This window comes from Pantherophis guttatus, chromosome 2 (genome assembly GCF_059756535.1).
Source record: "Pantherophis guttatus breed Tessera chromosome 2, ASM5975653v1, whole genome shotgun sequence".
NCBI lineage: Eukaryota > Metazoa > Chordata > Lepidosauria > Squamata > Colubridae > Pantherophis > Pantherophis guttatus.
In genome coordinates this window covers 95,143,885-95,167,254 of record NC_142064.1, presented here as the reverse complement: position 1 = coordinate 95,167,254, position 23,370 = coordinate 95,143,885, and the positions used below count along the sequence as shown (strand labels likewise).

The window sequence follows — 23,370 nt, the reverse complement described above, 5'->3', positions numbered from 1 at the left end:
AGAATCAATGGATGGAAATATTCAAAGAGAGAACCAATCTAGAAATAAGGGAAAAAATTCTGTCAGTTAGAACAATTAATCAGTGGAATGGCTAGCCTTCAGAAGTTGTAGGTGCTCCATCACTGGAGGTTTTTAAGAAGAGATTGGACAATCATTTGTCTGAAATGGTATATGGTTTCCTGCTTGAGCAGGGGGTTGGTCTAGAAGACCTCCAAGGCCCCTTCCAATTCTGTTATTCTGTTATTCTATAGCCAAGCAATTCTCTGAGATGTTTTAACAAAATATTTCCCTGTCCCACTAGATTTCAGATTAAAATAAAAAACTTCTTCATACAAAACACATGCTTTCTGTCCCAAGGGAATTTTCTTGAGGGGAAAAAAATCATATTAGAAAGAATAATGAATTCTGGTTTAACAAATTCAATTATCAAGGCATTCAACCCATGGTGCCAATTGTACACACAATGTCTCTGTGATTTATACCCATCTTTCTTGTTGTCTGTGTACTGTTCAGATTAAAAAATAATAATTTCATGGACAGACTTGTAAATTCCATAGAGTAGAAATAAAGTGCAACAAATATTTAGAAAGCTCTAAAGCAGTGATGGCAAATTTATGACATGTGTATGTCAAAGATGTCACACCACAACATTTTGGGTGACATGCCAGCATTCACCAAAACCCAACAACTATTCTCAAAGGCATGATTCCAAAAACGAGTGTTTTATTCATATTTCATATTTGTAATTATTTGACATTTCTTTATATAATACATATCACTGCACATGATTGGATTGTATTTTTTTTCAAAAACAATAAATATGTCAAGAATAGTTTGTCTTTTGTTGGGGTGGGACATGCCAGCAGAGTCCAATTAGGCATTTTTTGAATTTTTGACATGCCGAGCCCAAAAGGTTCACCATCGTTCCTCTAAAACATCTGAGAGTTTAAGGCACATTTCAGGGAAGCACTGAGGACACATTTCAGAACCAGTCTCATCCTTCACTCCACACCCCTTTTTGGATGGCTAGTTAAACGCACTGAATACAAAACAGCTGCAATCAAAGTGGAGAAAAAGATATGGTGTTTTAACAGATTAACAGAGTTGGAAGGGACCTTGTAGGTCTTCTAGTCCAAGCAGGAGACCCTACACCATTTCTGACAAATGGCAGTCCAGTCTCTTCTTGAAAGCCTCCAGAGATGAAGCTCCCACAACTTCCGGAGGCAAGCTGTTCCATTGGTTGATTGTTCTCACTGTCAGAAAATTTCTCCTTATTTCTAGGTTGAATCTCTCCTTGATCAGTTTCCATCCATTATTCCTTGTCTGGCCTTCAAGTGCCTTGGAAAATAGCTTGACCCGAAGGCCAGAAAAGGAATAATGGATGGAAAGTGTTCCACCCACTAAAACTGGGGTGGGTAGTTAATTTTCCCAAGGAGGTCACATGAGAATCTAGGACTGCTGTAGAGGGCCAAACCAATAGGGCTGTGAAAGTGCGTAGGCATGCACGCATGCAAATATATACCATACATTGGGGAAAAAAATAGCAGTAACCTTCAAAATAAAAGCAATCCATGTGGCCAGACAGAGACAGCCAAAGGGCCAGATTTGGCCCAGGGACTATAAAAAGCCCAGGTATGCACTGGAATGAATATCAACAGATTAAAGATGGAACAACCGAGTGACAGGTCCTCATGATGACTATCTGATGTCAAGGTTCTATGTTCCTTACAACTGCAGGAAGATTAGCAATAACAAAATAAAAAGAAAACCAAATATTTTAGTGAATAAGAAAGACAACTAGGAAAACACAGTGCAGAGAGACATCTTGTTTTATAGAAAGGTTGGCAAGACTAAAAATATATTTGCCCAATGACTCTTCTAACTTTTTGAAGTTGAAAGATTGACAGCTTGGAATTGAAGACCTGAGAAATGAGTGCATGCTTATATAAATAATTGATCCACTAAAATTGATACTAGTTTTCTAAAAGAGGACTCATTTTCAAGGCCTTGGGTGAAGGTCTTCTTTGGGCCTCTTATTCTTTTACTGAAGATGCTGAATTCTGTGAGTTCTTGGACAAGGTGGACTAATAATTAGCGGTAAAGCAGCTGTTTTGCATGTAGAAGGTCTCAGGTTCAGTACTTGATATCTCCAGGTAAAATGGGGGAGAAGCCATATGAAATTGGCTGTGTTAGAGCAGAGATTCTCTAAATTTCTCCAAAGCAGGACAAGAAGTAATGGGTGAAAGATTATCAAAGAGAAATCCAACATAGAATTAAGGATAAATTTCCTGACTGTGAGAACAATTAATCAGTGGAATGGCTTTTCTCCAGAAGTTGTGAGTGCTTCATCATTGGAAGTTTTTAAAGAAGAAATTGGACAGCCATTTGTCCGGAATGTAATAGAGTTTCCTGTTTAAACAGTGAGTTGAACTAAAATCCCTTCCTACTCTGTGATTGTGTATTTATTCTAAATCCTGGACCACAAAAATATGCATGCCCTGATTTAATAAGGAAAAACGCTGCATTTAGTTTAAGTTTGTCCAATTACTGTATTTCTCCAGGATTTGAAGGTTTGAATCTTTTTTGGTCAGTCAACAATGCTCACCTGTCCCTCCTTTTAATCTGAAATTCCCCCATTAAATACTAATTTCATTTAGTGTCACAGCATTATAATAAATTAAACAACAGAAACTGTGAGAGTGATGGATTTTTCCCCCATGCCAATTACCAGCTGGTAAGCAATTTAGGAAATATGCAGAATTGTTAGACTAAAACAACATCAAAACATTATTAAATTATATCCCTGTATTATTCAAGCAATTTAATTGTGATTCAGATTTATGGAAATAGCTTGATTTGTAGATGAAAGTACACACAGAACAACAACGCAAGTCCTTCATCCTCCCTGTCCAAAATCTAATGTTCCAGTACATTTTAAAAATCTAATTTTTAAAAAAACAGAATAAATAAAATATCTCAAATAAAATGCATTATACACCTGTCTTTTCAGAGCAAGTCTTCTTAATCCACGTGTCCATCTAGCAAATGCCACAGAAGCAGTAGCACATGTGGGAATTTCAATATAAACCTTTAGCGCCACCACTGGGAAAAATTGGGTATCGCACTAGACAACCACAGGAAACAGGAAATTTTCTGCCTTGAGGTTTAGAATGCCAGCTTCAGCATTTTGCTTGCTACTGAAATAAATTTAGTTTCCAAAGTACATACTGTGTGACAGGAATCAAAAATGTACCTCAGGTGAAAGACTATATGGAAGAAAGAATCGTGAGGATGGCAGAGATAGTAGAAATGGCTCTATTGATTTGTCTGATTAAGGGAGGGAGCAGTAAATATTTTTATAAAAGACAGGAAACCCTATATGAATTTTTGCTGAAAATGGATTAAGCTGAATTGGGGTTTTTCGGAATACATTGATTTTAAAAAGTAGTTTATTGAAAGAAGGGAACATATTTGGTTTGTGAGGCTGGAAGTGGCAATTATTTATGTTTGAAAGATTGGACGTTACTCTTTAGATCTTTTTTTCCCTATTTCTTTATCTTTTTCTTTTACATTTTCTGTCTTTTTTCACTTTTCCTTTTGTGTTTCTGTAGTTTTTATAATCTTGTGTCAAATTCCCTTTTAATATATTTCTTTTTAAAGGAATTGAAAACATACTTTAGAAAATTAAACTGAGAGTTTTGTATTTGTGGATGGGAAGAAGGGGGAAAGGCTCCATGAAAAAGTGCAAAACACAATTCACTTGAGAGGGGAAGTTATCAAGGAGGGAGGGAGGGAGGGAGGGAGGGAGGGAGGGAGGGAGGGAGGAAGGAAGGAAGGAAGGAAGGAAGGAAGGAAGGAAGGAAGGAAGGAAGGAAGGAAGGAAAGAAACATTGAGCATCCCTCCTGCTAAGGATACCTCCAGAGATGTTGAGACTGTTTTATATGAATTACACAGGAGTTGCACAGGTCAAGAACTAGCATCTCCTGATCAATCTCTGGCGGAATTCTGTCGCTTTTTATTATCTCCTTTATTGTATGGTTTGTTCAATGATTGCACTGTTCTGTGATACCCAATAACATGATTTGTAGTAAGAAAGTGTTATGCCTGATCACTCGTGTTTACAGGTAATCCCTGAGTTATGAGCCTTCCCTTAGCGAATGCTCCAAGTTATGCGATAAGTGCTCCATAGTGTTTACAAACAAGTCCCAAAACTACAAATCTTGCACCACCACGGCTGTTTTTGCCCTTACCAACAGCAGAGGCTCTGCAACATTCATCCTGCACTTTGCTGGCCAAAACGGAGCCCCTCCAACGCTCTGCTTTAGGCCGGCAAAGTGCCAGGTGAGGCCTGAGCACACCAAAACAGAGCTGCAGAAGGGGGCGCACTGCTGAGAGGCTGGAGAGGAGACAGCTTGCTAGATCTTCACATGGTAAGTGACATGCCACAGCAGGTTGGGTGGGTAGGAAGCAATTGTGGGGAGCATGAGGTATTTCAGTGAGTTGGGGAGGCCTTGGGTGGTCTTAACCAGGTGGCCTGTTCCATCACTAGCCCCCCCCCCATGGCCTTCCCCACCCTGAAATACCTCTTGTGCACTTAGCAAACTGCACGTTCTATTAGCGAATGTGTGGGCAAACGGAGGGAATGATCGCGTTCAAGGTACGAGATTCACTCCCACAAATCCTCAGGTTACGAATGGAATGGGCAGGTTCCCATTCCATTCCATAGTAACTTCCTGCATTTACTAAATGGTCCACATCTTACAAATTTTGCAAGTGTTGTATAAAACCTAGGAGCACAACTGTACACACTGGGCTCAGGAATTATTTTTAATGCCAAAAGCCTTATTTTCTCCACCCGGTTTCAAATGGTGGAAGAGTAGTAAAAATGAACGGGTGAAGTTGTATATGTTGTATATGAAACTATAATGCAGCCGCTCCATTTGTCAGTACCAATGACTCAGGAAAGGCACTGGAGGCTCTTAACAATCATAAGCAATAAAGAGATTGATTTAATCAAAATGCTTCTGTGAAGATTTTGTAATTTATGCAGATTACAGGATTGCATTTTGTAAAACTAATGCAAAATTTTTAACTTTTTTTTTTGCTCTGGGTATATCTAGCAAGAAATTTAAGTCACCATGTAGGAGAAAACAAACATGCTATGTCTTATTGTGGGAGTCTCTAAGCTTTTAAATAGTGTTGCAAGTAAGAAGCTCAACAAAAGGACTGCCACAGGAACATAGCCAATCATTTGTAGTAATTTTTTGTAAAATAAGTTACCTATAGACTTCTAGTGTAAAGGTGACAAACTGATGCAGAGATCAGTAAATATACATGGTTTTTTTAAAAATTGCTAAAATTATTACTAGAATATCTCTAAAATGTCTCATGTATGCATTTCTGTGACATCAAAAATCACCAGTGGCTTGAATTTTACAATGCGATCTTCTGAAACCAATGCACTCTTTAGGGGTTTTTTGGTTTTTTTGGGGGGGGGAGGGGTGATTTCATGTAAAAAAAATATATCACAAAATCAAGGTATACATATACCAAAATAATTAGTTTTTATCCATATCTAAATTAAGTTAGTTAATCCATGATCTAACAATTCAAAATCCATAGATGGACAACTGTTTTATTAGAATCAAAAGACGTGCGTGTGCATGAATTCTCCAAAACTTATCAATAGTGAATACTACAGTACAGGAGCAATAAATTAATTGGTTGGTTGGCTGGTCGGTTGGTTGAAAGGACGGATGGACGGATCTCAATCCATCATTGCAGCTATGAAGTCTGCCAATAGGCTGGTTTGAATTTACAAGCCTTATGGCTACGTAACAGGGTGAGCTCCCGTTACTTGTCCCAGCTTCTGCCAACCTAGCAGTTCGAAAGCACGTTAAAAATGCAAGTAGAAAAATAGGGACCACCTTTGGTGGGAAGGTAACAGCGTTCCGTGCACCGTTGGCATTGAGTCATGCCAGCCACATGACCACGGAGATGTCTTCAGACGGCGTTGGCTCTTCGGCTTTGAAACAGAGATGAGCACCGCCCCCTAGAGTCGGGAACGACTAGTACATATGTGCGAGGGGAACCTTTACCTTTATGGCTGTGCTAAATTTTGAATCTTCATAAACCAAATGCATTAGTCAACCAAATGCATGTAGATAAGAGATTATATGTTTCAGAGACCAAAAAACCCACAGAAATCACTGAGACATAAATCTGCTATCTGCCATGGGATGGATTCACAGGCAGATAGCCTAGCAGGCAGCTTTTTCATTGATTGATTGATCATGTCCCAACAAGTCAGTGTCAACTCTTGGCAATTACATGACAGTGTATTCCTAAACTAGTCTTTCAGGTCTTCCATTAGAGCAGTGGGTCTCAACCTTCCTAATGCCGCGACCCTTTAATACAGTTCCTCATGTTGTGGTGACCCCCAACCATAAAATTATTCCTAAAACCACTGAAAATATGTGTTTTCGGATGGTCTTAGGCGACCCTTGTGAAAGGGTCGTTTGACCCCCAAAGGGGTCCCGACCCACAGGGTGAGAACCACTGCATTAGAGCATGTTCATTGTACTGGATTCCACGGTTATTTGCAAATACAAAGAGAGATTCACCTGTTACTTTCACACCCTTGAAAAATAGAGATCAGACAACTTTTTTTTTTTTTTGCTTTTATTACAAGCATATAATATTAATTGGCAGAACACTGAATACAAGCTTCACTATAATAAAAATCAAAACAAGCAATAATTCCCAGAAAGGCTTATTCAGACAAAAACTAGCCACCAATAGTACAAAAGTTACACAGCAACACAAAGCATAAAAAAAATGTAAACGTCCAATTGAAACCAAGCCAAAACTATGATTTTTTTTTCCCCCAATACGGCAAGAATTTTCAGTCACTTTATGATGCCACATAGTAAGGATAAAGGATTAAATGGTTGCACTGGCTTATTGTCCTATAACCCTAAATTGCCTGGTTGCTATTTTTAAAAAATTGCATTTTAAAAAAAAATTAGGGCATTTTTTGGAGGACCCTGTTATACAACGGGTATGCACAGCACATCTTAGTTGACTCCTCATGCAAGAACATGTGCCCAATCACACAATGTAAAGGGGACAGGGTGACATCAACATTTTCTTTAATTGAATGTTCATGGACCTTAAGTTTGATGTTAAGACACCTGCCCTTGGCAAAAGCTATTCATTCAGCAACAGATCTAGATATGGGATTCCAGATATCTACCAAAGAACTACAGTGCAGTATGTTGAGTGTGTGTTTTGTAATAAACAGATGGCGGACAGGCAAGAAAGAAAGCACATGGTGCTTCCTTTACCGCTTTTCCTTGTTAAACTTCCTTGTATTCTTCAGTCATGGATAAAAATGTCTGTTTGCTGGGTTGCAGGACAAGTGGTGGATAGGAAAAGCTGTTAAGCACATGCACTCCTACTCCTCCACTGTACATCACCCTCTTGGCATTTTTAGGGTTAGCTATCTAGGTTCTTGGAGAATTTAGGGTTAGAAAGAAATTCTTGGAGCAAGTTTATATCATGTAAGTTCCACTTAGAAAGGAAAGCGTGTTTCCAAGCCAAGAATACACCTCTGAAGAAAAATGCTGTGTTTTCTGTGCACATTTTGACTACAAGGTGAAGATATCCACTTGCAATTTTGACATGCAATGGTCTGCCTGTGTGCCTTGTCATTTTATATTTTAAATCCCAAAGCACACACACAAATATATGCTAAGTTAAGGTATCACATGACGTGTTTAACACCAGAGCAATTACCTGAGGAAATACAGAAAGAGGATTTTTTTCTGTAAAATACAGTTTGGTCTGCAGTAAATGCATTTCTTATGTACTGATTTAAAATATAAAGTTATCAAAGAGTCATAGTGTAGATGTACAAACTGGTTGGCTTTCTCCTATTGCATTTGCAGCTCAGTTTCAAATAATTGCAAATAGGTTAACATTAACTTAATGTTAATAAATCTGCCATCCACTGGAAAAGAAGACAGTAAATTTCCCAAAGATTAATTAAATTGTTGTGAAAACAACAGGAGCCAGATAAACTTTCCAAAATCTCGAATCCAATTGAAGAGAAAAAAAATAGCACCATCATAGTTTGTAATCTGATATTTAAAATTATTGTATTACTCCCAGAACATAAGAGATTGTGTCTAGAACATTGCACAACCGCAAAGAAATAAATATTTCCAAGTTCAATGGTATCATATTGAGAAATACCAGACATACCAATGGCACACAAGAAACATTTCTGATAGGCTGCAAGTTTCCACGGTTCACATTGAAGAGGTCTTGCCAGATTGCTGTTCAAATATTGCCGACAGGTAGTTCTTGCACACAGAAACAACTCCCCATTTGTCACTCTTAAGAATCCCAAGAAAAGGGAGAAGGAAGGAGATCCCGTTCGAATGTAAACTTAAAACTACCTACATCATCTTTCTCCAAACTGCAGTTAGTCAATGCTACATTTACCATTTAAAAAGTATGCCTAACAGAAGCATGTTTCCAACCTATTGCACAAAAAGCATAAAGTAATGCTCTCTTTATCCATACAAAAACATACCATTTATTTTTTTAAAAAAATAATAATAATAAATGGGGCCAAACTAAAATTACACTAAATGTGGCAACTATGGTAGCCAATCGCTGCTCTATGTTTGTTTGCTACTTTAGGACATTTCATTAAATTTACCCAGGATATAAGTTACAAAGTTGTTCTCTGAGATTTCCTCCCCCCAAGTGATGAGAAAGAAATACAGAATGTAAAGATACCATGCTCTTTACATCAGACCTTACAACAGGTGGAAAGCAGGCAGACAGTTGCCATTTTTGGTAAGAGACCTCATTTAGTGCAAAATCTAATTTGGCCCCTCACAAAAGGAAGGAAGAAGCTTGTAAAAAACATCTCACAATTTCATTTTATATGCCCATAAATAAAGCTGGACCATCGAAACCAAAAGAAAGTAATAATAATAATTAAAAAAAAATACTTAGATGGTAAAAAGTAAGAGAGAAAGCTTAAAATAGAATAAATAATTTTATAAAGTTAACTTTTCAACCCCCCATCTTATTTAAAATTCAATATTATATATTCTGATTTCTCTATCTTAAAAAGAAAATTATACCAAGCGAGACCATCAGCCTGCCTCGTCCTGTCTTTTTGTTGCTAAAGATAATGCAACAAGACCATTTGACTGCTTTCGTTTACCAGTGGTAAGCAGTTAATTAAAACAAAGAACAGAAATTACTTCACAGTTAATCATGTATCACTTAATCAATCTAGACAAACTTAATGTGGCCGGAGCAACTCCAAGCCACTTACACTAGAAGTGAAGACCTAAAGCCAGAAAAATCAACAGAATGTTTTCCCACCCAAATCATTGTGCAACCTGCCCCTTAAAAGCTTCACAGAAGAGAGACAGCTGATATAACAAGAATCTGTTCTACTGGTATTAACCATCGTTTTTCTGATAAAACAAGACAGGCCTTTGAAACAAATAATCCCCAAAGGATGCCGTTTCCATAGGAGAAGAAATATTCTGAGAAACTGTTTAGAAGGAAAACAAAAATTCTTTTTTTAAAAAAGTATTTTCTGCCACTGTCTTTGTTGTCAGGCTGTTAGAAAATAATCATCTATGAGTGAAAAAACCAGCTTGGGTGTCAACAGCTGGCTTTTGTTCCATGCACCTGATTACATAATGTAGTAATATAGCACCGTATCAAATTCAAGTGATTCAAAAACTTGCTAGAAACATAGCAGTGCGGGTTCTGTAAACGGCTGCAGTCGAAGAGAGTAACGGGGTTACAGTTTGCACCTTAATACTATTTAATCCCTCAGTTTAAATTGCGCAATGTGCGTATGGGGGGGTGTATTCTGCATTTTAAGATGGCATTGGTGGAACAATTCAGCTGTGTATCTGTTCTGAGGTAGAGTTAATAGTTGCACAAGGTCATTATACCCTTTAAAGGTTTAACACACACTTTTCCCCAACCTGGTGTTCTCGAAATAAATGTATTGAAATAAAACTCTCATCAAGCCCACTGGCCATGTCTAGAGAGCAAAAGTTTGGGAAAGCCTGAATCAATTCAACAGGCTGGCTAAATTTAAGGCTCACTAAGCACTGTTAGCCAGGATGTTTTCAGATAGCACCTGGTCACCTATAAAAGGAGAAGATGGGGAATTTTAAAGGCTGTCCTATTTATGGCAGCCTGGCACATTTTCCCACAGCCCCCCCCTCTCCCCCCCCCATTTCAATAAAAGTGTCTTCTTCCGTTCTCTAACCATTTTATTTATATCTCAGCTATTTTTCCAGAATAATGGCGAGCAATCATCTATCATTAGTAAGCACTTACTTATTATACAAATTTTATATAATTAAGAACTATTACCTTTTTAAGCGCACTTACTAGTAGAAAATCTCCTGCAACACGCCCCAATTTAAATGAGTGCAAATGTTACAAGGGGTGCCAGTGCACTCATGTTCATCTCGTATGGTGAGTGGAAAATTGCTTTTAAGGTGTGTGATGTACTTTTTTTTTTCAACTCTAGCTCATTGCAACAAGACATGCGCAGAACGCTCTCTACCAGAAGGTTGCCCAATGTTTTTTCCATTTGTCCTCCATTCCCACTTCCACTGCTCATGTGCAAGCCGACTCTTGTACCTTTCTCCATCTCCTCCTGTTTCTTCTTTGTTCCTTTCTTTTGATTTCCATCTAATTTATCATTATGAAATTAGAGAAGGAAAACAACTCGGGAGGGATAGGCTCCTAACATAGCTAATATGTGCTGCCGACAGGAGAAGCCACAGGAGGAGAAACTGGTACTTTACAAAAAAAAACAAACCGTGACCCTTTTAACTTCAGCAGATATATAGGAAATAATTGGCATTATGAAAGGAATGCGTTTTGTCTCCTTCTAACAGAAATTATAAAGGGTTTCCACGGTGTGAGAACAATTCATTTCAGAAAATGAGATCTAATAGCTTAATTGAATATATGTTATCTGATGCATTACCGATGTCTAAAAAATCCTGAACAGTATGAAAAGAGCCCTTCCTTGCCTCACATTTGCATTTACTCATTTGCATTTTGTTTCCTGCCCCATCCCTGTACTTATTCAGGTTTGTCCACTCACCCACACCCCTGTCGTGTATCTGCAAATTGCTACCAGTCCTGAATATTCACCACCAGAACATACACCTCCAAACGGAAGTGACTTCCGTAAAGGATGGCGAAACTCAAGACTTTTGTCTTCCTAGTGATCTCTCTCTCAAACTCAGCCAAAATATAGCCCATCCTCATTGGGCTATCCTCTGCTTCTGCCTAAGGACCTGTTCAATCAGCAGCGGGATTATAAGCAATAGAGCTAGTAAGACAGAGTAAAGGCAAATTCTGCATCAAAGAGAAAAATCTTGAGAAATTAAAAAAATATACCCTCTCAGTAATCCTTCTCGGCAGCACCTTCTTCCCTGTTCTGGTCATATCCCATCCAAACTGGTGTCCCAATGGAGGAAAGGCAGACTTGTGTTCATGCAAAGAATACTTGTGCCTCTGCATATATGTATGTGCATATGGAAGAGAGAGAGAGAGAGAGACAGACAGAAAACATGCCTATATACATGCAACAAGGAGTATGCGCATGCATTCTTGAACACACTGGAGTATTTAAAATCAATGACGTGGTTCTCCCAGATGAAAGTGTCTTACATATCCCGTCCAGATGAAGAATAACATATATTTCGCATGGTCCATATTTGCGGTACCACCACTGAATGCAACCTTTTTTTAAAAAAACAAAAAACAAAAAACAACCCAACCTTAAAGATATTAAAGGGAAAGCAACATTGCCCTTCACACACCGTTCCCACCTCTACTTAAAGAGAAAGTGCACTTACATAGTCTAGAGGGAGAAATCAAATCCCTTGGGGGGCTGGATTTAAAAATAAATAGATTTATAGGTTAAGGCCCAAAAGTACCATAGTGCCAACTAAATCCGAACACATAAAGATAGTTCAAGTAGAGAATTAGGCAAACACAATGGTCTTCTTATAGAAGCTAGAACCCAGCAGGAAGGTCAGTGAACTCATGCTTGTCATAGAATGCATGCTCCAGCATTAGTATTATGTGTTGTTCAAGAGAACAATACTGGAGTTCAAGTAGTTAAGGCTGCTAAAGGCTTATTTCATTTTTCAGAACAGGAAATCCCAGTTTCCGCCCCAGCTATGTAAGTCACACATATTACAGAAAAAGGATGTCCCCCCCCCGCCACCCCTAAATGCTCAACAGTTTGTGTGATCTGAGAAAACTGAAATAAAATGGAAATCACTCATTCCAATACCTTCCTCAAATGAATCAGCAGAGGAACAAAGGAGCAGAATCCAGAACTGTATCATGATCTCAAGTCACTGCCAACCATTACATTTTTTTTTCCAATGTTAAATACTATGAAGGGCTTACTGATCAACAATTGCCCGCGAGGTTTAAGAGACACTTGGAGAGAGAGAGAGAGGGAGGGAGGGAGGGAGGGAGGGAGGGAGGGAGGGAGGGAAGGAAGGAAGGAAGGAAGGAAGGAAGGAAGGAAGGAAGGAAGGAAGGAAGGGCTATGTTTAAGCTAAGTTGCAAAAGAATCCAAGAGCTGCTTGGTGACAAGAAATTGAAAATTACCTCCTTCCCTTACATTTTAACCTATTTTGCATCTTTCAAGATGATGACCAAGAACTGAGCTACACAGAGGGAACTGTGAAGTGCTTTCAATGTCTGTAAACATCATGCTGGTAGTGTCCGTTCAAACTGCACTTTCCTTTTTTTTTTTTTGTAGAAAATAGTATAAATATTTTTACTGTCCTGAACGTTGAGTTTAATGCATCTCTCAGAGAAATATTCAGAATGATGGGGTGGGAAAGTACTACTGTTTTTCAGGAATGGATTTTGCTGGTCTATGTCACGAGTGAATTGAGTAACGATGCACTAAGAAGGTGCCTGATGATAGTCTCTGCAAAAAAACCGTCCACAAGACAAAACAGTTCTTACAGCAAGTCCATTTTCGGTCTGTAATGTAGCAGTAGAGGTGCTTTCTGAAAAATAAACATAATTGCTTGAGGAACTCTCTGATGCAGACCATTAATAAACAAACAAACATGTTTTTAAGCTTAACCTTTGTTTAGGACTCTGATGCCCATGATTGATGGCCCAGGAGACACAGCAACCCTCAGGCTCAATATCTCAGCAGGTTCTGCAGGGCTACCCCTAAGTGGTGGGGAAATTAGACATTTCTGGTCCGAAGACTTTGGCAGACATTATCTCTATCTTTGCCCAAAGCGAAGATGTCCCAAAGCCAAGCATCCCCCCCCCCTTATTTTCCTGCCCAAGCTAAAACAAAACAGTAAGATAATTTCTGACCTGAGAACATGGAAAGAGAAGGACCACAAGGAATCAGGACATCAGTTATATCTTTATGAATGATAAAGTAAAGGTTTAGAGTTTCAAAGGGAGAATATTAAATGCATCAATCGATTACCAATGCTGCATACCTTAAATCTCCATCTTGTGACAACTACAAATTTGAGAGTATGGTCCTTGCCCAGAATTTCTTCATTGCATAATATATCCAGCTGATAAAGGAACAAAAGATTTATATTTTTACTAAAGAGATCGATTTACAAGATGCAAATAATGATGCAATTAAAACAAAGTTTTGTTTTGCTTTTTAATGGCATGAAATGGTATGATACTACCAGTCAAATATTGCCTCCCAAAATCTCTTCAGGTGTCTGGACTTTTCCAATACTGTAAAACTCAGCTAGAGATTTAGTTCTAACCAACAAGCTACAAGTTGAATAATATGTATATTCTATCATTTAATTTGCCTGGTGGGTAGGAGATAAAAATTTCAGCACTTACAGGAGATGCAGAATTATTTCAGGGCATATACTTCACTCTTCACTCTGCTGGATCACCATCTGCTCCATAATCTACAAAAGACCAGATATTCTGGCCTTACAGAAATTAACTAAATCCAGAGTGAGAAAATTAACAAAGTGAACATGTGCAAGTTCTGAGCTTCATCGTCTGAAAAACCTGGAAGCAAAGGCCTGAGAAAATGAGTTCTAAAACTGGTAGTTTAAAAAAGTGAGTTCCTGATTGGATTCTATATAGGATATGTGGAGGCTAACTTAATTAGCTGTCCAGGGAATGATTATTTCCAAATAGGCAAGTTACAAGCAATAGCAAACAGAAAATGGTAGAAATTGGATGTGAAATTTCTTGCCTGTTTTTAATTTGAAAGCCAGTGTCTGATATTATGAAGATCAAAAACCTCACGTAACTATTTCAGCTATAACCTATGTATGCCCTCAAAACATAGCGGATGTCCTACTTGACACGTAAACGATTGTACATTTATTTTCTCCTTCTGTTCCATCAGTTGCTGATACTAAATTTTACACTTAAAATTCTCACACTCCAGAAGTTCTTCTCACAATTTGCCAGATACCTCCAAAAAAGAGAGCATATATTGTCTAATAATTGGAAAATCTTTTCTCTCCGGATTGTTTCAACAGGGACTAGAACTTCATTCCCACCTCCAAAGAGCTACCAAACCAGCCTTGACTCTCAGTGTCTTAAGTTCACAAAGTTAAAAAGAAAGAAAAAAAGAACTGTGGTCCAGGTTGAATAGTCAGTTATTTTCTCTGAAATAAACACTGCTCCTGAATCAAATAGATGGTCTATAAGAGACGAATTTAGATATTAAATCCTAGAAATCCTTTTGAACCATTTTTACTGCCTATCTCTTCCAAACTACTAAAGTAGTACTGCTTCCCTCTGTAATGAAACCACCCCAAATCCTCCTCATATTTGTGAATATTCTCACCACACATTAACAAGTTCTAAGAAATGGACTAGAGAAACCAAAGGGGAAATTTCTAATGAACTGGAATGTTTGAAGACATGCAAGCATGAGCGTTTCTCAACTTTGGCAATGTTAAGATGTGTGGACTTCAGCTTGCAGTTGGCTGGTTGGTTAATTCTAGGAGTTTAAGTCCATACATCTCAAAATCACTAAAACCAAAAAATACTGATACAGATCAAAATGAGTTTGCTCCACTATAGTCTAAGTGAGGAAAAGAGGAAACTGAAATATACCTGAGTGAACAAAATTTTCAATGGAAACAAGCAGTAAGATGATTTACATTTATCAACAGATCATACTAAACTGTGTGTGTGTGTGTGTGTGTGTGTGTGTGCACGCGCGGGCACGTGTGTGTGTGTATGTGCATGTGCGTGGATGGGTGGGTGTTCTTAGTCAAACCTGCGAATCAAATGCAGGTTGAATTGTGCCATGAAACAGCAAAAATCTTTCTGCCTTTCATAAAATCCATGATTTTCCAAAATCAATGTGCTGAGGGCTATTTTCTTGACTTCAAGTTGATTTTCCAAAGAAATAGAGAGTCTCTGCATTTTAATTAACAGATCTTCATTAACATATATTAGAACATTTTGCTGTTTTTAAGACAGTATTGACTGCTGGCAATTGGATGGACAAGTCCCCGGAGTTTTCTTGGCAAAGTTTGTCATTGCCTTCTTCCTAGAGCTTGGAAAGAGTGATAGGCCCAAGATCACCCAGCTGGCTTTGTGCCTAACATGGCACTCGAAAACATGGGCTTCTAATGCCTGGTTCTTTAATCACTACACCAAACTGGCTGTATCTTACTCAAAAGCCCTAGTATACTGCCAAGTAAATATCAGACTAGACTTTTCCTCAAATGTAAGCCAATGTGTCTGCAAGCTAATGAAAAATGAGTCAAACTCAATTTCCTTGCAATAAATACAGCAGATAACCTAGACAACTGGCTTTCAAGATATTATTTAAATAAATGCATGGCACTTTAGCAGACATTAGTTGTAACAGATTATTTTTCAATAATATGCACTGAAATTTTACATCATCTCTTTCACAATCCATCCACAATACATGTGTAATTTAAAATCTTAAAGTTTAAACTTTTTTATTTTTAAGGAAATTATTGTGACCTTCAGAATTCATATAAACATCTGAAGGTGCTTGCTTGTTCTGCAGTTTTTAAACTTGTCTCCACTAAAGGTCTCCCTGTGAATTTTTCTCACTAGATATATTTACATTAATGCTTCAAGTGCAAACTAAGGAATATTGGGAAGCTTCAGAATCACATTTTGAAAGCTTAATATCTGTTAAGGCACTGCTTCATTTATTATACATTAGTTAAGTGACTGAAACAGCAATTCTGTTTCAGGAAAAATCAACCATCTCTAAGGATTTAACATGACTTTTTAAGAAAAAAAAAGTTACACAGTTATTTTTTTAAAAAAAAAACCAGCCACACTTTTTTGTTTCTCTTTGTTTTACTCTATAACCACTGGTTACCTCATTAAATGAAGAAAGATTAAGTTTTTTGGCAATGAACTTCTTTAGATGCAAGACTGTAGCTTGTGCTGAACAACGAATCCATTTTCTCTTCAATCCACGCAATTTGCTACTGTTGCATTCCAAGCAGATGCTTACCTGTAAGGAAAGAGCCAGTACAGGTTACAATTTAAGTTCTCATTTCGTAGCAGCAGAAGCAGAGCATTCTAAACTGCATGATGCCCACGTTACGTAACAAGGGGAAACAACAGATCAGTGGTGGGTCTGCTTAAATTCAGAAGGGAGCCTATCTGGCAATCCTAGCTACAAAGAATGGTTTTCTGTGGTGGGAAAGTCCTCCCACCACAGAAAGCTCTTATCCTTAAACTCTTCCAGGAAATCTGGAAGAGCTTAAGGATAAGAAAGTAAAAGAGTGCACTAGAAAGGGGTGTTCTAATATGCTCTAAGGCAGTGATGGCTAAATATTTTTCCCTTGGGTGCCAAAAGCATGTGTGTGTGCACGACCACGTGCCCACACCCATAATGCAATTCCCTGCGCGTGACCCCTCCACACCCATTTTGGGCCTAGCAGGCCTCGCTGAAGCCTCCTGGGACCAAAAATGGGCCACGGGGGGGTGGGGGGGTGCACCACACCTTCCCCATGCCCCATTTTGGGCCTAACAGGCCTCCCTGAAGCCTCCTGGAACCCCCCCACACATGCGCACATCTCCCACATGCATGGCAGAGACCCGAAAATCAGCTGGCTGGCGGGAGACGTGCATGCGCAGTGGAGCTGACCTAGGGCAACGGCTCACATGCTCACAGAAATGGCTCCACATGCCACCTGTGGCAAGCGTGCCATAGGTTCACCGTCACAGCTCTAAGGAATGTTCTCTATGATACTTGGAGTAATTTTCACTAAGGTAGGGGCAATTGCCTATCAAACTGAATTAAATCATTTGTTTGCAAGTATGTGTGTGTGTGGGATGGAGAAATTCCTTCACTGTGATGACAGTTTCTTATTGTGTGCAGTTGCTGGTTTACTAAAGGTTGTGCATACACCGTTTTACTAATCCCATGGACATTTGGATCTATGCTCATCCTAGAATCTCCAGGTTCCATAAACTTTTATTTTTTTATGTGTATGTATATTATTTTCCGGGGCTCCAAGATCACTGCAGATGGGGACTGCAGTCAAGAAATTAAAAGAGGCTTGCTCCTGGGGAGGAAAGCTATGGCAAATCTAGACAACATACTAAAAAGCAGAGACATCACCCTGCCAACAAAAATGCATATAGTCAAGGCTATGGTTTTCCCAGTTGCAATATATGGCTGTGAAAGTTGGACCATAAGAAAGGCTGAGCGCCAAAGAATTCAGGCCTTTGAACTATGGAGAAGACTCCAGCGAGTCCCTTGGACTGCAAGGCAATTAAACTGGTCAGTCCTAAAGGAGATCAACCCTGACTGCTGTTTAGAAGGCCAGATCCTGAAGATGAAACTCAAATACTTTGGCCACCTAGTGGGAAGGAAGGACTCACTGGAGAAGAGCCTAATGCTGGGAACGATTGAGGGCAAAAGAAGAAGGGGACGAAAGAGAATGAGGTGGCTGGATGGAACCACTGAAGCAGTAGGCGGGAGCTTAAATGGACTCCGGAGGATAGTAGGACAGGAAGGCCTGGAGGAATGTTGTCCATGGGGTCGCAATGGGTCAGACACGATTTTGCAACAAACAACAACAAATACACACACACACACAAATAAAACTTTACGGAACCTGGAGATTCTAGGATGAGCATAAATCCAAATATCCATGGGATTAATAAAATGGTATATGCACAACCTTTACTAAACAACGTAAATTCCTCTCTGCCTAAGGTCTTTTCAACTAGAACACTGAGAAATAAGTTCCAGGTCTTCTGCTTCCAGTTATTCTCAAATGTTAAGCACAGATACAGTTGGTCACTTTACATTCTTCAGTTCAAAACAACATAAATTATGCAGCAAGGAAAAATGTTGTGTAGACATGTAGTCCTCAATTTACAACCACAAATGAGCCCAAAATATCTGTGGCTAAGCAAAACAGTTAAATGAATCACTGCAGTTGTGAAGTTAGTAACACGGTTGTTAAGTAAATCTGGCTTCTCCATTGATGTTGCTTATCTGAAGGTCGCAAAAAAAGGTGATCACATGACCCTGGGATGCTGCAACTATCATAAATATGAGTCAGTTGCCAAGCATCTGAATTTTGATCACATGACCATGGGGATGCTGAAATGGTTGTAAGTGTGAAAAATGGTCATAAGACACTTTGTTAGTGCCATTGTAACATTTCATTTGAACTAGGACTACCTGTAACATTTATTCAAGCAAAATGTTCTAGCCCCGTGAACATAGGCGAACCTATGGCACGTGTGCCCAAAGTGACACGCGAAGCCATGTTGCCCTGCACGCGCGGCCTTGCCTGTTTGCCTTCTGAGTTTCTGCTGTGTATGCGTGCACAACAATCAGCTGTCCTTCGCGCGCACGGCAGTGCTGAAAACTGGTGTGCGCCTGAGTGCCAGAACCCAGAAGTTTGGCTTTTCCGAAGCGTAATTCCTTTGTCTGCACCGCAGTGCTGAAAACCAGCCTGCGCATGCACACCGACCAGCTGATTGTCGGGCGCGCATGCGCACTAGAACCCGGAAGATTGGCTTTTCCGGAGCGTAGTTCTGATGAGCGAGCATGCACTAAGTTTCCGTGAAAAGGTTCGCCATCACTGTTCTAGCCCTTCAGTAGTTAGATTTTTAGTTCTAATGAAGTTGGTAATTTTTAGAACTGCTGAAGTAACTGGGAACAGCCATATAGGCCGGCTGACCACCAAAGTCAACCTACAACTGCAAGCTATTGCGAATGAAAAACATTTTTTTTTTCTTTCAAAGAATTTTGAATAATTTGTAAGGAATAGATTGAGTTAGTAAATGAGAACAAAGTTAATAGTGAAAAGGGAGTCAGCCAACTGTGAGGGGATCACTAATGTCTCCCCTCATTTATTTTTGCCCAGAAAAAAATTCAAGGACTGGTGCCAGAGATTTCAGTCAAGTTTGGGAAGTCACAACCAGCCATTCTTAGGATTTTTGAAAATTATGGTATCTAGGACATTCTTACTTTCATTTGTGACAATTTCAAACATTTCTTCTAAAAATGAACCTCCCTAGTTATTGATGGAAATGAATTCACTGAAAGGATCGTTGTGATTTAGAAGGTATTTTAAGGGAAAAAATTAAAGAAAAAATCCTATAACTTTAAACATGTATTTCTGTACTTGGGCAACTGCCAAAGGTGTGAACTTCAGCTCTTAGAATTATCCAGACAGCATATTGAGAATTCTGGGAGTCAACTCTACACATCTGGAAATTCCCTCACTGAGAAATACTGTCTTAAACCACCAAAAAGGGAAACAATTGCTAGTTCAAAGGTTATATTTCAACAATACCTGTTCATCACTTCTGTGATAATCATTATCTTCTTCCTGTTTCTCTTCTGATGTTTCTTTGTTTGTGTTCTCATCTGCTTTAGTTTCCCCTTATGACAAAAGCATAAAGGATCTGTTAGGAACGGGAAGACTCCAAAGACAGAAATATTTGCATGAAACAAAATGAAATCAAGATCAACAGCTTTTTCAGAATGAAGCCCATTAATCACAGAGAAGTCAAATCTCTTCACATCTCAAATCTCTGTAGGATCAGCATTATATTTTGATAAACTGTGTTGCAATAGCACTTAGCAAATTCTATCTAAAATATATCTGCAACCTACTTTAGCACTGAGAAATTTACAGTGCTCAATTTATATAGCTGACTATCTCACATACGTGACGTTGTGTAGTTCAACGTTAAAACACAAAAAACCCCAACACTTTTATTTTAAAGTCCAACCCTGTTGCTCAACTGTAACCTAAGAAGCTCAACCAATTCATAACAAAGTAAAAATAAAGGAGAATTCTACAGCCAGCAAGTCATCTCTACTACATATTAAAATAATGCTTGTACAGACAAAGCACTACAAAATGACCACACTGTGATTTGAGAGAAAGTGGCCCTCTGGATTTATTTATTTTTATTTATGTATTTATGAAATTTATTTGCCGCCCATCTTGTATCCAATGAAACTGGGCGCTTTATCCTTGTAAAGTGGCACAATCTTCTGCAATGATGCTATGCTCTATTACTGAATGCGGTTCTGTCACTGACTCTGGTGCAGCAATATACACTTTCCCAGCGGAGCCAAGTCTAGCATTTACCAATGTTATCTGCCTCAGAATTAGCAGCATGAACTCTCCTAGGAATTGCTCTCAAAAGAAACGGTTGCCACAAGACTTACCTAACAGACTTAAGGCACATAAAAAGGCAAACATTTTTGGAATGTTATTAAATGCAGCAAGCTCACAGGACTTGATTATTGATCATCAAGCTTGCTGCCTTGGAACAGTTTAATTTACAAGAACATCCAGTGTGCAGTAGTCTGTGAAGACTAGGATTATTGTCCTAGATCAGCAGAGGGCAACCTATGACCAGGAAGTCTCAATGCTTCATTTGTAGCCCTTTCCCAATCCCAGAGTCAATGGGGTTGAAAATGTAAGATCTCTTTTATTTTGTTATGATTTCTATTTAATTTTATTATTTATTTTAGCAATTTAAGGAGTATTTTACTCCTTTAACCTTACACAAAACTTTTAACCTTACACAGAATCTTACACAAAATCACTGATTTATAAGGCTTTGTGCAAGGTTAAAGGAGTAAAATGCTCCTTAAATTGCTAAAATAAATAATCTATCCTAGTGATTTTTACACTAGTGATTTCTTAGCAAAACTACTGTGCCCCATAGTGACACACCCAGAACTTTATAAACTAACAAATCGTGCAAGAGCCGTCTTCCTGGAATGAGATTTTGGATCTTAATGTTTACATTTATACAATTGTTTATCTATTTCTTGGTGCCCATAACTATGTGTGAAATCACAAAATGGTTTCTGACAGTGAAAAAGTTGCCAAACCCTGTCCTACCACAGAAGTTCTCAATCTTTTTTTGTTCTAGTGGGAGTCACATGGAATTTTGGAAGAGTGCTATGCTTTGGTCAAGCTTATACCCATTTTTACAAGATATCCACAATTTATGGATACCATAAGTCTAAACAGAAAGACTACATATGCGCAAATAATGGGGCCAGTATAACAATTCTGGGGCTAAATGGGCCATTACAAAGCTTAGAGAGAAATCCAACTGTGAAGTTCTTGTTGCAAACACATGGATCAGAAAATTAGTGAATGTTCAGCTTTCTAGTCAAGTACTCACAGCAAAGCCTTAATTTACGCAAGAAATTGACAGTTTGTATTTCTTTAGCAAGGTTGTGATAAATGTACTAAATTAAACTAATCTAGTTAAACAAAGAGCAAACAATTTCCTTTGGTAAGCACAGTAATTATTCTGAAAAGAACAAGCACATGCATTTCTATTTACCATTACGGTGAGTATCTAAATGCTGCTTGGCTGAGCACGTCTCCCCTTTGATGTCACCTGGTACTTCCATGCCCAATTTGTGGTAGAATTCCCTCTGCTTTTTCATTTCCGCTGTTTAACATTTTAAAATAGTGTCTTTAACTAAGAATGTGGACTTCATCAACTCAAGCAAACATTGTATTCCACTCTCTTTTTTTAGAACATATAACAAGAGCCCCCTCTAATGTTCAAATGCTTTTTTTGTGGCTAACTCGTAACAAAACTGGATTTTAAGAATATCCCATACAATGCAATACTACTTTTCAAGTGTGGCATCCCACATTAAGATGACTCAATACTGTTCCTCTCACTTGTCTACTTGTTCAGTAACATTTGGCAAAAATTAGAATCCAGGGAACAAACGAATTTTTGTTTTATAATATTATACTTATGCATTCATTTTTTTGAATTTTGGAAATCACTTCCCCCTCCTATTGCCATACATCAAGAGATGTATGTTCTCCAACCACACTTTTGGGAATACAGCCTAGCAACTGGGAGTTAACTTTTTATATTAGTCTTCTGCCAAACTAACACCGGATTGATCAAAAATATGATCCACCAACTATTATTTTATAACATAGTTTTCAAAATCCTAATCATGGTATTTATAGTCCATCTATCATAAGATTCAAAATATTTATGTGAGTGAAATAAGTAAATGTAAAATTGGACACTTTAATTCCTTCTATACTATCAAAATTACTTCTATATTCACTTTATGTTTATAAGTATGAAGAACTTTGGGAGATGCCAATATTCCTTCAGATTTAGAAAATGCCCTGGGAAGTGCCAGGAATGTTTAAATTGTAAAACCTGTTTCTGTCAATTTCTTCCACTGTTTTTTAGAAAAAGACTTTTTTGAGGTATATGACTAAAATGAGGATACAACCAACCATTTACTGAAGATATTTTAACTTTTTACTTATTAATGTTGAGGATACCTGCCTCTTTATTCCTCTTCAGATCTTGTAAACCATCTTATATAATTTATAATTATTATGCGGACAAAGAATGGAGAAATTTAAAGCAATACCAGCTATACTGGTTGGGGAATTCTGGGAACTGAAGTCTATCTATCTGAAGGCTATCCACGTTGGGAAAGGCTTCTTTGATTTTTCTTTTCAATTCTGAGGACACATTTAAAAAATAAAACTTTTGCCGTGGGCTCCAATGTGATGTGTGGTTGCCCTTGCTTTCACAAAGCAAGCAAATAAAGCGAAGCAACAGTAAATTGTATCATTTCCTGCAAACATCCGACAGTTTAAATAGTGTCTTCCAAACATCACACAGAGGCGATTTATTCACATATAAATGCCTTTTGAACAGTTTACTGTTATCTTACCTTCTTGAAGACCTGGAACAAGCTTGTAAACAATATCTTGCATTGTTCTGTCATGACTGACAAGACAAAAAAT

At 38.3% G+C, this 23,370-nt stretch overlaps 1 protein-coding gene across 4 annotated transcripts in view; it reads right to left on the bottom strand.

Annotated features, from left to right (window-relative positions):
* Window positions 1-10,308: 10,308 nt before the first annotated feature.
* PCGF3 (polycomb group ring finger 3) overlaps window positions 10,309-23,370 on the bottom strand; it is a 62,277-nt gene continuing 49,215 nt past the window's right edge. For all 4 annotated transcript variants that reach the window (XM_060690368.2, XM_034410733.3, XM_087886424.1 and 1 more), the window contains 6 exons: window positions 23,298-23,353; window positions 21,914-22,024; window positions 19,888-19,976; window positions 16,437-16,574; window positions 13,567-13,647; window positions 10,309-13,110 (listed from right to left, as the gene is read on the bottom strand). In XM_060690368.2, the coding sequence (XP_060546351.1) occupies window positions 13,063-13,110; window positions 13,567-13,647; window positions 16,437-16,574; window positions 19,888-19,976; window positions 21,914-22,024; window positions 23,298-23,353 (523 nt within the window). In that variant the 3' untranslated portion in view covers window positions 10,309-13,062. The remainder of the gene's footprint in view (window positions 13,111-13,566; window positions 13,648-16,436; window positions 16,575-19,887; window positions 19,977-21,913; window positions 22,025-23,297; window positions 23,354-23,370) is intronic.